Source organism: Perna viridis, chromosome 14 (genome assembly GCF_037379345.1).
Source record: "Perna viridis isolate PV_CMFRI_1.1 ecotype Kerala chromosome 14, ASM3737934v1, whole genome shotgun sequence".
Lineage (NCBI taxonomy): Eukaryota > Metazoa > Mollusca > Bivalvia > Mytilida > Mytilidae > Perna > Perna viridis.
Genome location: NC_142458.1, coordinates 4,814,830 through 4,830,372, shown reverse-complemented (window position 1 = coordinate 4,830,372; position 15,543 = coordinate 4,814,830). Strand labels below are relative to the sequence as shown.

The window sequence follows — 15,543 nt, the reverse complement described above, 5'->3', positions numbered from 1 at the left end:
ACTTTTGGTGAAAATAAATATGATACAAATATTTCACTAATTTCAAGAGTTGTTTCCCTTACCTTAGGTCTAACTACTTAAATGGATTGCCTGATAGTACCTTAAGTTCCATGGCAGATATTTCATGCATGTTTGATACACATGATAACTTAATTTGATCCTGCTATGTAAATGTAGTATGTACTAGTTTGATGTGTTTCGCCAGATTTCTATTTTGCTAGCTAAAAAAAGTCACAGTCAGCAAGTAAACCAATCACAACTTCTCGGCCAACCTAGGGATCAACCTAATTACTGGGATTGGCCGAGTATTTACCGATAGCAAGTAGGCATTTCTTCCCTCAGACACATAATTTTAAGTCAAAGGTAACCAGTAGTCACTTTTATATGAAAACTAGAAAATTTCTAAAATTATAATGCTTTGTTGAAGTATCATATGAAAACTAATATATTATATATACTTTTTCCAGTTCATCTTGTAATTTTTTCAGTCTTTCAGCCCTCTCTTCTGGAGTCTCTGTAAACTTTGGATCAGTGCTCTCCGCTGCTCCACCATCTACAGTCTCAAAAGTTGGTGAATTATTATCATACATGTTTTCATCTGAAAAAATTAATAAGGTATAAAAAAAAAGAATGAAAATCAAGAATACACACGGTTGAAGCTGAAAGGGTAAACTGAAAATCAAAGGAGAAAGACTTAGTTTAGCAAATGTTGACAGAACAACACAAAGCAAAGAGCATAATGGAACTTGGAGTCCTGTTTTAATAATTAAAAACATTTTTTGTCTTATCTCCTAGACACAACACATGTGACACACAGCTGGGACACTAGCAAGCATATAAATAGATACCAGTACAACTTTCATTAAAAAAATAAATAAATAAAACTGCAAAATGGCAATATTTTAAAACATCTGAGCTTTATACCTGCTTCTGGAAGATCAGATGACAAAAAATCCTGATCAGATTCTGTTCTGACCATATCACCTACAATATCATCCTCGTAATAGCCCTCAGAATCATATTGACCATCTGAATCATGATGGTCATCATGGGTCAATTTGAGAAATTTCAAATAATTTTCGGACTCACTTATTTTGGGACAATATTCCAGATCTTCAGTGTTCACTTCCATGATTTTTCTACCGTTAAATTGCACTTTAGGTAAATGAATAATCCATAATAACTAAATTCTTGAAATCATGAAGCTCAAAATCCTGCAGATCAATTCAAATTAGTGTTTGATCAAATACGCTTATATAAGGTTTTCTATCATGTCCATATACATGTATCCATTCTAACTTTTTTCAGCTTACTATATACTGACTCTTTAGCACACTTCAATCTAATGGAACTTTCAAATGTTCCTAGATGAAACATACATGTATGTAGCACATATATTTTTACTTTCACTCTATCTTTCATGTGAACAAGAACCTAGCAATTCTCATCTAGTAAACACTTCTTCCAAATTTCAATATATTTTTGCTGGTGCTGTATCTCTCATGTGAACCAGAATAAAACAATTTTCAGAGAGAGCACTTCTTCCAAATTTTGACAGAATAAATGTAGTTTCAAACTTTTTTTGGTTAAAATTTCCAAGTTTGTTATTGTCTTTCACAATTTGCCACCGAAATCAGCTGTTGCCTCCGTCATGACGTGGACAAATTGAATAACTTCCTAATTAATCAATTTATAAATAGAAAGTTTGCAATGTTATCTTTTCTAATCTTCAATAGGTAACAATACAGTCGATAGGTACATATATAAATACTAATACATGTAGATAGTGCAGCTGACCTTTAACCTATGACATTACATTTTGGTCATCTGATGGTCATACATATACAGAACATTGATATGTCAGCAGAATCGGAAAATCAGAAATGATTAGAGATCTTAAATTTGATAAAAAATATTTTCAAAGTAAAATACAAAATCAGGGAGTCATCTGCAGGAAACACAAAACTTCAAAGATAAAAAGAAAATGTCAGATCATTTCATGTAGTCAGATTCTACACATTTCTACACAATATGTGATCACATGGAGTCTCAAAAAGACTTCACAACACAATGGCAAACCACTTTATGGAAGCACTAAACAATGAATTATTCAACATCATGAATTCCCCAAAAGTCATTGATAACTATGATTTCAATCCATCAAATTGCATTAAAACAGAATCTTAAACAAGTCACACAAGTTTGAAATTATTAATCCAAAACATATTCATTTGACGACATTGTCAAACAGACAAATTCGTTAACGTGTCCAGGTCTACAGAAATACAATGACATCATTTCAATGTGACTTCAGGTAAAATATTACCTATAACATGTCAATCAAATTCATAGGTCAAAGTTCATACATGTACTGGTATAAAACACAAGACATGCAAGAGAAGGTTTACAAGTCTTTCTAAAAGTTATGCATGTGACATGTAGTTTAACATAATGATAAACAATACATAGTTTTTGACAAACGGAGGAAAATACACCCTTAAAAAATTAAGATTTTACATACAAAGTCCAATATCTCCCACCCTTAACAGTGTTCTAGGATTCCTTTTTCCCGTTACCCGCGGCAATTGAAATTTGGGTCAGGTAAAGTTAGGCACTTAGTTACACTTTCCCATGGCAAGTTGAAAACTTCATATGCTGTAAGGATTTCTTTTGTTAGGAAAGCAGTCATTGTCAGACATTGACTGTGGGAAAGTTAATTTTATATGGATTTTTCCCGAGGAAACCTCAATTTCAGAAAAATCCTAGAACACTGTTTAAAAGAAAATTTGGACTGCTGATATGTGGCAAATGTAGGGAGGACAATACAGGGATATCAGTAGTATTTTAAGTAGCAGGAAAAAAAAGAAAAAGTAACGGACAGACTGATGAAAATTTTGCAAGAGTTCGCCCAATTTTGAAAATAGAGTAGCTATCAAAAGATGAGCCAGAAGCTGTCAAATTTTGTCAGTTGATGGCTTCTGTTGACATCCCTGATTGTTATCAAACCTTTAATTTAACATGCGTCAGTTTTTAAGCAGTTACAAAACATTGAGATTAAGCCTCTGCAAGTATACAGTTTGTTTGAGATTTTTTTTTTCCCTGGTAGCAAGGCTATCATATTTTAGTTTTATCCAAGCCCTCAAGTAACTGTCAATGAATACAGTTGAAGATCCTGGATCTACATGTATCTGTAGGTGAATGAAATTTCACAGGTCTTCAGGCCTTTCATGAAGAAGCGGTACCAGGTATTTTTACCATTCTAAACTACTGAAAGGTACCTCCTGAATTTCTAAAATTCTGTATAGTTTTATATATGAAAATGACGAAAAGTACCCCCAAGGCCTCTTCAAATGAAAAGGTACCTGAATTGCAGAAAATTGTCACATCTTGAGAGTCTAATTTGAAACCCTGCAACTGTACATAGTATTTTTTTTAAATTTGCCTTTTATACACAAGTCAATACAAGCCATACAGTGTCATATACATGTCATATATATGTACATAAGCATGTACTGGGCTAATAATTTTTAACTACAAATGTACATATACATGTATCACACATGTTGATTTCAATGAAACTTTACTTTAAAAATTTTTGACTGGAAGATTAATCAAGGGAACCAAGGTTCTAGCATAAATTAAGAGAATGTAATCCAGAGACAAGAACCAGACATGGAAAACAGACACACACAACAAAGAACATAAAGTAACTAAAATAATACATACAAAGTAACAAAAGCAAATGAGAAACTCGGTCTAGACTAAAAACTGGGAGCATGCACCAGGTGCACTGGTAGGGTAAGGCTTAAGCGTATTCTGCTTTTCTAGAAACAACCACCAAGCTGCTCATAAAAAATGTCAAGTCCAGTTAGACGAAAGAGGAAAGGAAAACTATGACATGTTGAACAAATCAGTTTTCATGACGCATATGGTTACACCGTAACAATCCACATGTCAAATTCAAAGTTAATATCTTTTCCTTATGGACGCTAACATATTAAGTCAAGTGTACAAGTTTGGATTTATTCCTGGTGATGGATACATTCTTTAAAAGATAATGGTTATATGCTCGTAAATGTAGGTACATGTATAAATTGGCTTGCTCCCATACTCCTGCTACTTTTTTTGTTGATGAAGACAACTTAGATCAGAACTGGATACAAGCTATTTTCTGTGTTTTGTATATTTGTCGACAAAATTATTAAAAAAAAGGTCCTTATTCAAAACAAATCCTTACTTACAACATGTAGCTATATGAAATTTTTTGCCTTGGTAACAGGAAAAAGACTCAATTTTTTTTTACCTAGTAGTAGCTTCATGCATTTCAGTGTGTGAAACTTGTAAAAGTTCATACATGTTACAATGTACATGAACATGTGAAGGTTGTCTAATTAGATGAAAATAATGGATCATCATGTGGGAAATTACCACTAATTGGACATATCTACAGTACACAGTGGAGGAATTTACCAGTATGATTACATGCAAGAGAAAAGGTACTACTGCTTCAAGTATTTCTAATAGTATTACAGTTCACATCTCAATTGGTCAGTCAAGATTGGGAAAACTACTAAAATTTTATTTTTGTCCCCAAACTTGCTAAGTTAATCCGATACTGGTTAATATTTGACAGAAAACAATTTTTTTTCTAAATTTGGTTCTGAAAACAACACTGAAAATCCTAGATGATTTTTTTTTAATTTTAAATTGCATGATCTAGACCTTTGAACACTTACAATGTAAGTTAATCCCATACATTTGAATGTGATACATGAACATGTATAATGTATGTACATGTAGCTTACAAAAACAATAGTTTGCTTTATGCCAAAATAAATAATATTTTTTCTGTCCATTCCCTACTTTTAAAGATTTTATTCTAATCTTCAGGCATTAATTAATTTTTTTTTATCTCTGAAAGGAATATTTATTTAACATCCAGTGCTTGCTTTTATCCACTAGCCCAATGCTCGGGGCTATGAAGAATTGATTCAGGCTAGTGAAATGATGTGTACTTTTCTTGTTTTGGGCTAGTTGAATCCTATACAGTCCTTTATTAGTTGGGGTAGTCATTGAGAATTTTGAGGGAAATGGCTGAACGTCAAAATTGATTTCATTAAATGCATAATTTGGAATTCTGAATTGTATACAAAAAAATATTTCATACCTACCTATCCAACCTGAACACTGTGAGTACAGGGAAGGGAAAAACTTAAGCCATATAAATAATCGCCTGAATACAGCTGAAATATTGCTCCTCGAGTGTTAAACCCCAACAATCAATCAATCAATCTATCAACCATATAAATAATACAGGCCTAAAAAACAATAGTGGTAATGGCATAGATTTTTCTTTAAAAGCATAGTAAGTAAAATCTTTGATGTTTCGTTGTGTGCTATTTACTGTTCTTGCAAAATATTTATCTGTATCTGTGAGAATCTCACAGTGTAAGATATTTCTTCTTATGGAAATACTGAGTGCATTTATACATACCCATAGTATCAAATTTGACTGAAAATCAGCAAGTAAGAAGTATTTCATTAAAATAATGGTAACTATTATATTTTAACATTTTTACTTTATTTTGCCCACATTTTTGTATATATGTGTAAATGAGAACAACTTTGTGCAATTGGCTGTTTCGGTAAGCAGATTTTAATTTATCAAGAGGCTCTGTTGTGTTCAGGCTAAGAAAAGGGGATCCGAACTTGACTTTTTTGAATATGAGACAAAAAATAGAGATTTTGAAACAATTTGGTATTCATAGAATTAAGCTAAGGCATATGTATTATTAATACAGACCACATTTCATGTTTAAAATGGTTACTAAATTATTTTTATCAAAATTAGTCTTTTTTTTCAAAAATTTAAATATTTGACTTAATACTGTTATTACATGTCCCGGTAAATGAAAATTAGAGCAAAAATTCACAGGATAACAGGAGCACAGAAATGTTTTGTTTTTAAGTTGAAAATTGAAAAATACTTACAGAAAAAACAACATTTATAATTATAGATATCTAAACATTTTTATCATCAGTCTTGTATTACATATTTCTGAGGGTATATGTCAAAACATGGAGGCTAAAAAATATAGTGGGCTTACTTTTTGTCCTTTTTTTTGTTTATTTGTTTGTTTTTTGCAAAAGATCACAATTTTTCATCCAAAATACAGTGTATAAATAAAGGTACAAGGTATGACACTAAAAAATTGTTTTTTTCTTGATTATCTTTATAGAATAAAAATCAGTATTTTCATGAAAAAAAATGCTTCAGAAACAGGGGTCTAATTTATGAACTCTAATTAAACTAATATATAAAAGTGGAAGAAGAAAAGTCTATTTTTAGTTAGACCTGTTCTGGTGTACCAAAAAGTTGTTCCTTTTTTTTTCAAACGTTCACCTAAAAATCCATGAAATTGTTTAAAACATTTCCTCAAGTTATGGAAAGACATGGTCAAGGGATAGATTGAAGATTCAAAAAATCATAAAAATTTAAGGATTACTATAGAAGCCTATGGGGCAAAGAACACACAAGTTAGACAATATAATAAATGCAGATCCTTTTAAGATAATCCTCTGGCATGCTCAGTTGATAAATCTGTAAAGTAAATGCTACACAATCTCATAAACTACATGTATCTTAACAATTGACAACCAAATGTTTGGTAAAGTATAGTTCAAATTAACATGAAACGGTATGTTAAGGTTCTCACTCCTCCCAAAAAACAGGAAGTCCCAGGACTCCCTTGCAACAAAAATGACAAGTCATGTAAGGAATTCAGAGGGTCCAAAGATAATAACAGTGAAGGGTCTCAAGTTTTGTGTGCTAAAGTTTGTCCTGCCAACAGCAGAGAATGGAGAGTATTTGCACCACATATTGATAACACATTTGTTCACCTTCACCAACTTTCTCCAACCACCCATACGTTTTCAGCCACTGCATACGGAATGTGCTAAATGTAGATGTCTTTGGTGTACAGGCTGTCCATGAACTAAATTTTTCCTCAACCTTGTCCAAACTAGGACAAGACAGCGACCTTGTTTTCGACAGCCAAAAAATACTTCCAGTTTACTCTGAGACATTTCTAATTTGTAGAGTATGTTTAAAATACAACATGAATATATATTTATTTATTTCAATGATTAGATTTGTTAAACAATTATTATCTTTCCGATGTTTACTCCCATATATATAAAAAAAAACCTTGACGAATCATGCACATAGTTGTCAAATTTTAGAAATTTGAATGCAATATTCATAAGTCCCCTTGACTACCCTGTTATAATTTTCAGGTGTCCCTAATGAATTTTGGAGGTCAGGACCAGATACCTGGGGTCCTTGAGAACCCTGACAAATATTTAAATTGGTACAAGTATTTAAGCCTTAAATCTAGTCTAGATCTAATCATGATATTTGCAGAGGTTTTTTTTTGTTTTCAAATCTGACATTTATGCCTCACTGCATGGAGGTGACCAAGAAATTAAGCTACTATCACACATTTATTAATATACTTTTCTAGAAACCTTCAGTCAGGGACTTTATATGGCAGCAGGTGGATCCGTCCACAAGTTTATCCTTCCCCAAGTCATTCCGTTCCCTAGTGGATCCGTCCTGAAGTTGATCCGTCCCCTCCAATAATTACACTGTATAAATTTATGTGCATAAAATTTAGTGTCATATTCGAAAACTTTTTTTTAGTGCCAATTTTATTTATGACTGCAGTCATCACACTTCCAAGGTAGTATCTAAATTGAAGAAACTATAATGTTTTGTATATTTATTCAGAGATAAAGACATGGTTTATAAGCTGTTTCATTTACACATGTCTACCTTCACAGAAATCTTTATTAAAAACAAGTGAATGGAAAACAATAACTCATTAATAATAAAAAATGACTTAAATTAACTAATCATTTTTCATTTTGTTATGTAAAAATCATATGTACATGTAATTACTGTAAACTGAAACCAATAAGGTCTTAGATTAATAATATAACTTTATTTTATGAACTACGTGTATAATATATTCGTTTTTGTATAATTTAAGAAAATACATATAGAAAAGGATAAGTTAATTTTTTTTTCAATATTTATGTTTAATATTTTAATTGTATGAATTCCTAATGCATAATGCCTTGAGTTTATGATTGAGGACAGATCTACTAGGACACGGATCAACAAGAAATCCTGCTGAATTCTTTTCCTAGCTTTTGTATGAATAACTAAGAACTACAACCTACATACATATTTATTTTAATAATTCGATTTTTTAAACAATTCTGATCTTTCCGATATTTACTCCCATATAAAAAACAAAACTTGACGATCCTCCCACGTAGTGCTCAATTTTTTTAAATTTAAATGCAATTTTCCTAAGTCCCCTGGAGTACCATATTGTGATTTTCAGGGGTCCCCAATGAATTTTGGGGGACAGGAACCAGGGAGCTTGTGACCTCAAGAACGACGTCTATTTAAATTGATACATGTATTTTGGCCTTAAGTCTAACTCTAGGCTGGATCTAATCACAATATTTGCAGAGGGTTTTTTTTCAAATCTCACGTTTATGCCTCACTACAAGGAGGTGACCAAGAAATTATGCTAATATCACACATCATTGCTTATACTATTTCAAGAATCCTTCACGGCTTCAGACAGGGACTTTATTTTACACCCCCTGTCTAAGTGTTTTTTCCATGCCACACCATGACAGTTTTTGTAGCTTTTGTATGGATAACTAAGAAATGCTTATCTAAGACCATAATGTATGCCCACAATGTTCAGCGAGCGCACGTAAAGTTGAAAGGGTTATATTTGTTTACATATGGACACGTTGACTGAAAATAGATTTTGCAAATTCAGGAGCAGACATTGAAAACTCCAATGAGTTATTGGAAATTTCAAACGTGATTTCTAGCGCATAAAGTCTAGTTACTATAATTTATACCATACCAGCTGTTTTGCTGGGGCTGTCATTTGTTGGAGTCGACATTTTCTACACTTTTCAGAACACCTGAAAATGATTCACAATGTTGCCGGAAGTGGCTGCAAAGTCATTGATCGATGACGTCACTTCCAAAAAAAGTCTCTATACAAAACAAAATCAAAAGATAAAAAGCTTTGATGCTTTTGAATTCTTATTACATGATATTAGTTATCAGAATACAAAATGAAAAGCGTGGAAGTGTCAATTTACAAGTTTAATTCAGAATTGTCTAAAAAAAACTTTAGAACAGGTTGAAATAACGTCTTGCAAACGTTTAGATTCAATGTCAAAATCGACGTTGTCATCAAGAAGTGGACAGATGGTAAAAGAAGAAAATGGCATTGAGTCGGAAAGGAGGCAACGTAAATAATAGATAAATTCACGTTTTTACCATCATATTTAACCTATTGACATTATTTTCTCCGCAGTTAGGAAGTCTGTTTTATTTCATTTCAAAATATTATTGAGTTGATCTAATCCACAATCCTCATAATCTTATGCAAAGTTATGGCCTGGTGCCCAGTGGTGGCATTGGCTAGCTGCGAACGTAGCTATAACTATTTTTTGTATTTTAGATCTAGATCGCAAAATCAAAAAAAAAAAAGATAAAGAGCTACGATTTCGATTTCGCAGCTAGAACATGTATATCTTTTTTCTTTCTAATCACCACGAAAAACAACACATTTATGTTAAACAGTATAACTCCTAGTTACATCTTCTGGTCCATCCAGCTCATACATTTGTATAAAAAGTTTAATTGTAGCCTTGGAACTATGTTCATTATTCATTTGTTCCCTATGGTGTGAGCAGCTCTTTAAACTTTCGAACTGTTTTCTTACAGGGTTTTGATAGAAAGGTTAAGATTTGGTGTTGAGTGAATGTTTTATGAAGCCTTAATTGTCCACTAAAAAAATAATTTTAACTAGAAACTGATACTATGAAATTAAGCAGTGTATACAGAGTTTAGTATTCATTGACTGGTGAATACAAAACAATGAAAAAGCTTTATACATTCCTTTTTTATCAAAAAAATGTAAATGATTAACAATTATGCTGAATTCATTCAGACTGCGATTTCTAGTGCAAAGTTAATTTTACAGTTCATCTGTATCTTGTCTTTGATGAGGTTAACATGTACTTGTTACATCATATTGTACACTTACTTGAGTTTTATTGATAAATTTAACTCCTTGTTATTCATATGGTTACTATAGTTTCTAAAAATAAAAAAAATATTTTAGTCAAATCTTGACATTTTCAAATTTCTATATATGAACATACAAATTGTGCATGTACATGTATATGTCCTTTCCAGAGTCAACAACAAACATCATAATTTTCCAATTTAAATCTGAAATCAGATTTTTCAGTGCTTAACAAACTTAAAGAAATAACGCTCAAGTCCATTGCATTTTATGAATCTACAGAAAAAAATATTTCTAGTAAAGTCATTACATTTCCAAATTTCAATTTACATGTACATGTATGAAGTTGAACATACAAAATGTATATCCTTTCCTCAGTCAAGAACAGACATGATATTTTTCCAATTTAAGGCTTAACCATCTTAAAAAATAACTGGCACATTGTATTTAGTGAAATATTTTATGAATTATAATGTTAATAATGATTTAAAAACACACCTTGTTCTTAGTTATATAATTTGTGTAATGTTTGTGGAGCAGAACTTTGGTGAGGGGTTGACCTGAAACCATAGATTTTAATCATTTTTAAAATAGGTCAGAAATGAGTTATTAACTGTTACTCGGTGTATAGAAAGATTTTGATTATGTGAAATATTGTTTTAAAGTTGGAATATATGGGATATACTTGATAATATTTTGCATAATTGCAGTTTAGCTGTAACAGAAAATATCACAATGGGCTGGAAAAAGTGAAATTTTAATGTTCTGTTGGAACTTTCAAATATGTCCTTATTTTCTCTATCAGCAACATGATCATTATCCTAGTATATTTGATATATAGTAGAAGTATTAATTTTCTCTTTATTTCATGGTGGATAGAAAAGCATGAAAAATAGTACCCACAAAACTGATTTTTAACACTACATGTATATTATTTATAAATGAATGTACACATGTATGAAAATGCTAGCTTATATTGTGTGCATGTAAGTAACGTACATTGTATAACACATATGATTTTAAAAAGCCACTTCTCCCTAACTAGTGTCTCTCTGAAAGAGAAGTCACTTCTCCCTGGTTTTCTCATATAGCTTGTACCGTGTATAAAGCTTATCAAGTTTTTTGAAACCACAAAAATTGATACCTGTGAAGACATTTGTACAATGTATGTTCACTTGACACAATCTGTGAAAATTAGCCTCTGCAAAAAGTAATATGTTAACAGTGCTTTACTTAGAAAAAAATGATCAAAATTCAATAAGTATTCTTTATAAAAATAATTTTATTAGTAAAACCACTGGACCATGACATTTTATTCTCCTGTTGAAAGGTCACTTTTTCCAAACACTTTTTCTGAAATGTTAAAAAAAACTATTTTTTTGGAAAACTAGAGAATACAAGACAAAGTGTAAAATATAAACTAATAGATGCCATCAAGTCATTTAACATTTATGGATCAGTACAAACAGATATGGATATTTTAATAGTTTTACATGCAATACAGTGTTTTTATTTTAACAGGTTCGGCTTCCGCCAGAAGTAAACAGAATTTTGTATGTCAGAAACTTACCATACAAAATCACAGCAGAAGAAATGTATGATATATTTGGAAAGTATGGTGCAATAAGACAGATTAGAGTGTAAGTAAAACAAAGTTATTAGTAGTGATGTTTCCTGTAGAAAAAAGTTTGATAATTCACACTGAAATAAATTAGGTAATTTCACTTTCTGACTTTTTCTAGCCAAAATATCACAAACAAGAGCATCAATCAACCGTTTACAAAATTTAAAAAAATATGTTAAAAATAGCAATTGAGGAATCTATATCATAAATAGGATAATCAATTGGTCATACATGTACCATTATTGTGAATAACCAAAATTTGTTCACAAGAAGACAATAAGATTCAACTTTTCCATGGAACAAGTTCCGCACTCTCATTGAATCTAGACGTTCTTCAGCACTCATGCTCATGGTTTGGTTATTCTCTCTTTCCAATTAATTATTCTATTATTATTTTTCAGTGAAATTACAGATTATGATTGGTGTCTTTAAAAGTTTTTTAAAAACTTGGTATAAATATGTCATGACTTCTTAGGTTCAGCTTTATTGTAATCAAGTATGGTAATTTTCATTTGAAATGTTTATCCCTATATTTTAGTGGAAACACACCTGACACAAAGGGAACAGCATTTATTGTATATGAAGATATATTTGATGCTAAGAATGCATGTGATCATCTCTCAGGGTTCAATGTTTGTAACAGATATCTGGTTGTTCTGTACTACCAAGCAAACAAGGTAGATATTTTTTGTTGTAACGATTCCACTCTGCCACCATGCGATACATGTCACAATTTTTGGTTGATTTCTATCTCGATTTATTATGTTTGTGTTGTTTCTGTTACATAGTAAAGTGATATTTAAGAATAATTAAGAAATTGCACATCGTCACATCCTAAAGAACCTAATCTAGAAGGAGAAATGAGGAAAAACTTCTCCTTGATTGTGCTCACTTCTCCCTTTTGTCTTTGATAGGGAGAAGTGTTTGTAAAAGATTACAAAGACAAAAATGTTAATTTTGTATTTTGAAATTTATTTATGTCTCAATAACATACTGTATTTTTTTCTTAAATGTTACCTAACTTAATGTGCTTTCAGGATCTATATACTCATAAAAAATAATTTAAAATAGTATTGTAATCTAAAGGATTAGGCCATAATAAAAAAATTTCATAGATTCTCATGCAACATTTTTCAAAATTTAAGAGTGGGCAGACGGGCAAATTGTATTAGTTATTATTTTTTTTTTATCAAAATGCTTTCAATTTGGAAGAAATTGACCAAAATTTGGCAAAAAATCAAAATAATTTTTTTTAGGGAGGGTGAAAATATTGGGTCTGGAGAAGATGAGAATCTTGGAAATATTTTTTTTTTTATTTTAGTCTTATTATTCAACAGAAGAAACAGGAAAGTGTTTTAATGACATAAGGATTAATAACCTATGAAAGAGAGTTTAAAAAAAGCATTTTTTTCCTTTGCTTAAATTCATTAAATTTTACTTATCTCTTTACCTTTTATTTCCCAGGCTTTCAAGAAGACAGATGATAATAAAAAACAAGAAGAGATTACAAAAATGAAACAGAAATATGGACTGACAACACCAGAAAGAAAATGATACTGAGCACCATTTATTATTTCATCGTCACCCTCACATGAAACATTATTTTCCATTGTGTAATGTTCAACACATGTTTGTCTTCAAATATTCTCCATGTATTATAAATATGTTTCTTACAACAGACCTGAACTTATATGGTATGGAATTTTTTTGGCGAGGAGTTTTTCTTCCTTTGGCAAATGTTTTATATTTCAATTACTTACTGGGTCATTTGAAGATCTTAATCATGATAATATTTTGTATATTGTGATCTCACATACATTATTGTAGATGTTTTGGAGGTATTTTGAATAAATGTTTTATTTACTTTAAAGATGTGTTCATACATGTACTTCTAATGTTCACAAATTTTTTTTTCTGTGGTCATCTTATTTAAGTTCAAAATCTTAAAATGATTTTCACACAGTTTGATTTCATAGAAATTCTGTATTCAGATGATATGTACATGTTTGTACATGTAATCTTACCAGATATATATTTCTGTTGAGGAGCCATGTCAACAATTAGCAGTAACCATAGTAACCATACATACACAGGCAAATGTGCCACTCATGAGAATCATATGATGCTCGATTCATATGATAATCATATGGTAATCATATGACAGTCATATGATATTGAACATATGATAGTCATATGATTATCATATGATTCTCATTTGGTAAATTTGGCTTAAAAACATATGACAATCATGTGTTTGTGAAAAACATGACAATCATATGATGGTCATGCAATAATCTTATGTATACTGAAATATATGATTATCATATGGTGCTCGATTTATATGATAATCATGTGATGCAAACCTTATGATTCTCATGTGTGGCACATTTGCCTGTGTACATACATGATTTTGTTAGGAACAAGAAAAGGTGGAAATTGGCAAAATCTGAAGTACTTGTGCTGGTCAAGTCAAGGAGTAGTTCTCACTGGCAGGTAATTCTTGGCAACTGATATTTTGTCCTCTAATGTTAAACAAGTTCATGCCCAAAATGAAGGACAAAACTTATAACAGATTGCTGACATTGTGCTCTAAAAATGAGCTATCATACAACAGATTTCATCAAGGAATACAATTTTAGTGAGTCAATTGGCAAGAAGTGCTTCAGTCTTGATCTACTCTCTGACCAGTAAATATCAATTACAGAATAGAATGGCAATGATACATTCCTGATTGTAAAGGAGTAAATTTACGAAAAAGAAGGAAAAGTGCATTTCTTTCAGGCCTACCAGCATTTTTCCAATGTTAAGCTTTGGGCTATCATTGGTTTATCACTAAGGAGAATAGTAGAGGTGAAAGAAAGTAAAAATGTCAAAATAGTGAGTTATTTCAACAAGACACATAAAGATAACAATCCAGTCAAATAACAAAAAATGTGTAAATGTGTTGTAAAGTAAATGTAGACCCAAAAAAATCTGTAATTTTCAACAAAGTTTTAAAGAGAAAAAAAATCACAGCTGTGTTTTATTATACAAAAGAATATTTAGACATTATATTTTTTTGGAAACAAAAATTGAGCATGTGTATGTTCATACTAAAATCGCTGACTGAAAAAAAAAATACCATCAAAATTGTATCATCAAGAGGCCTTTATAGAAAAAATAATGTTGATTGGGATGGAAAATTGTCAAAGTAAAAAAAGCTGTTGCCATAACTTTATATTGTTTCGTTTTCAAATTTGAGAGGGTGGTCATTGTTTGTAATTTCGTGAGAAAAAAAATAAAAACTCTACCTGCCAACACCTAGCATAGTAGGTCTGCTTAGTATTTAGAAAAAAAGGAAAAACAAAAAAAAAAACGTCATTTACATTTAAAAAAAAAAACCAAGATAATGAACTATATTGAAATGCGTAAAAAAAAGTATGGATAATTATCTTGATATACATGTACTGCAAATCATGCATACCTACACGTATTTTATAAAGGCTTGTTCTCGAATCATTCTGTATACAAATTAAATTTCATGTAGCAAATAGTAATAATTTTCAAGTATCTTTCTGATACTAACATTTTTTTTTAAAGAAGGACAAAAACCGTTTTTTAAAAGGGCAAGCAAAGGGGAGATAATTTGAAGAGATGCGTTCCTTAGACAAAATCTAGATATTTGTGATTCAATGGAAAATTTACACCCCATCTCGAAGAAAATCCAAACTTTGCTAACATGCGAACTTTTTCATGATGATTAAAAATGCCTGTATTTTTTTAACCATTGGGCAGTGATTAAATTTC

General features: G+C 31.0%; 2 protein-coding genes across 5 annotated transcripts in view; one reads left to right on the top strand and one right to left on the bottom strand.

Annotated features, from left to right (window-relative positions):
* LOC148597857 (uncharacterized) overlaps nucleotides 1-9,096 on the bottom strand; it is a 31,516-nt gene extending 22,420 nt beyond the window's left edge. Inside the window, exons 1-2 of one of the 4 annotated variants that reach the window (XM_088562360.1) lie at nucleotides 8,955-9,096; nucleotides 459-598 (exon numbers count right to left, since the gene is read on the bottom strand). In XM_088562360.1, coding sequence (XP_088418486.1) covers nucleotides 459-598; nucleotides 8,955-8,994 — 180 coding nt within the window. In that variant the 5' untranslated portion in view covers nucleotides 8,995-9,096. Of the gene's footprint in view, nucleotides 1-458; nucleotides 599-924; nucleotides 1,789-8,954 lie in introns of those variants that run through there. The other 3 variants (XM_088562356.1, XM_088562357.1, XM_088562359.1) reach the window with 3 other exon arrangements.
* Nucleotides 9,097-9,195: 99 nt separating this feature from the next.
* Nucleotides 9,196-13,627, top strand: LOC148597856 (splicing factor 3B subunit 6-like). Its single transcript, XM_088562361.1, has 4 exons — nucleotides 9,196-9,350; nucleotides 11,655-11,773; nucleotides 12,296-12,434; nucleotides 13,222-13,627. The coding sequence occupies exons 1-4, from the start codon at nucleotides 9,324-9,326 to the stop codon at nucleotides 13,309-13,311; spliced, it is 375 nt and encodes a 124-aa protein (XP_088418487.1). The 5' UTR covers nucleotides 9,196-9,323; the 3' UTR covers nucleotides 13,312-13,627.
* Nucleotides 13,628-15,543: the final 1,916 nt, after the last annotated feature.

What these genes read in the sequence shown, in the direction of transcription:
- LOC148597856 (XM_088562361.1), top strand. Translation starts at nt 9,324, where the DNA reads ATGGCATTGAGTCGGAAAGGAGGCAAC. An exon ending in TGAGTCGGAAAGGAGGCAAC is followed by an intron (nt 9,351 to 11,654) that starts GTAAATAATAGA and finishes TTATTTTAACAG; the next exon opens with GTTCGGCTTCCGCCAGAAGT. An exon ending in TGTACTACCAAGCAAACAAG is followed by an intron (nt 12,435 to 13,221) that starts GTAGATATTTTT and finishes TTTATTTCCCAG; the next exon opens with GCTTTCAAGAAGACAGATGA.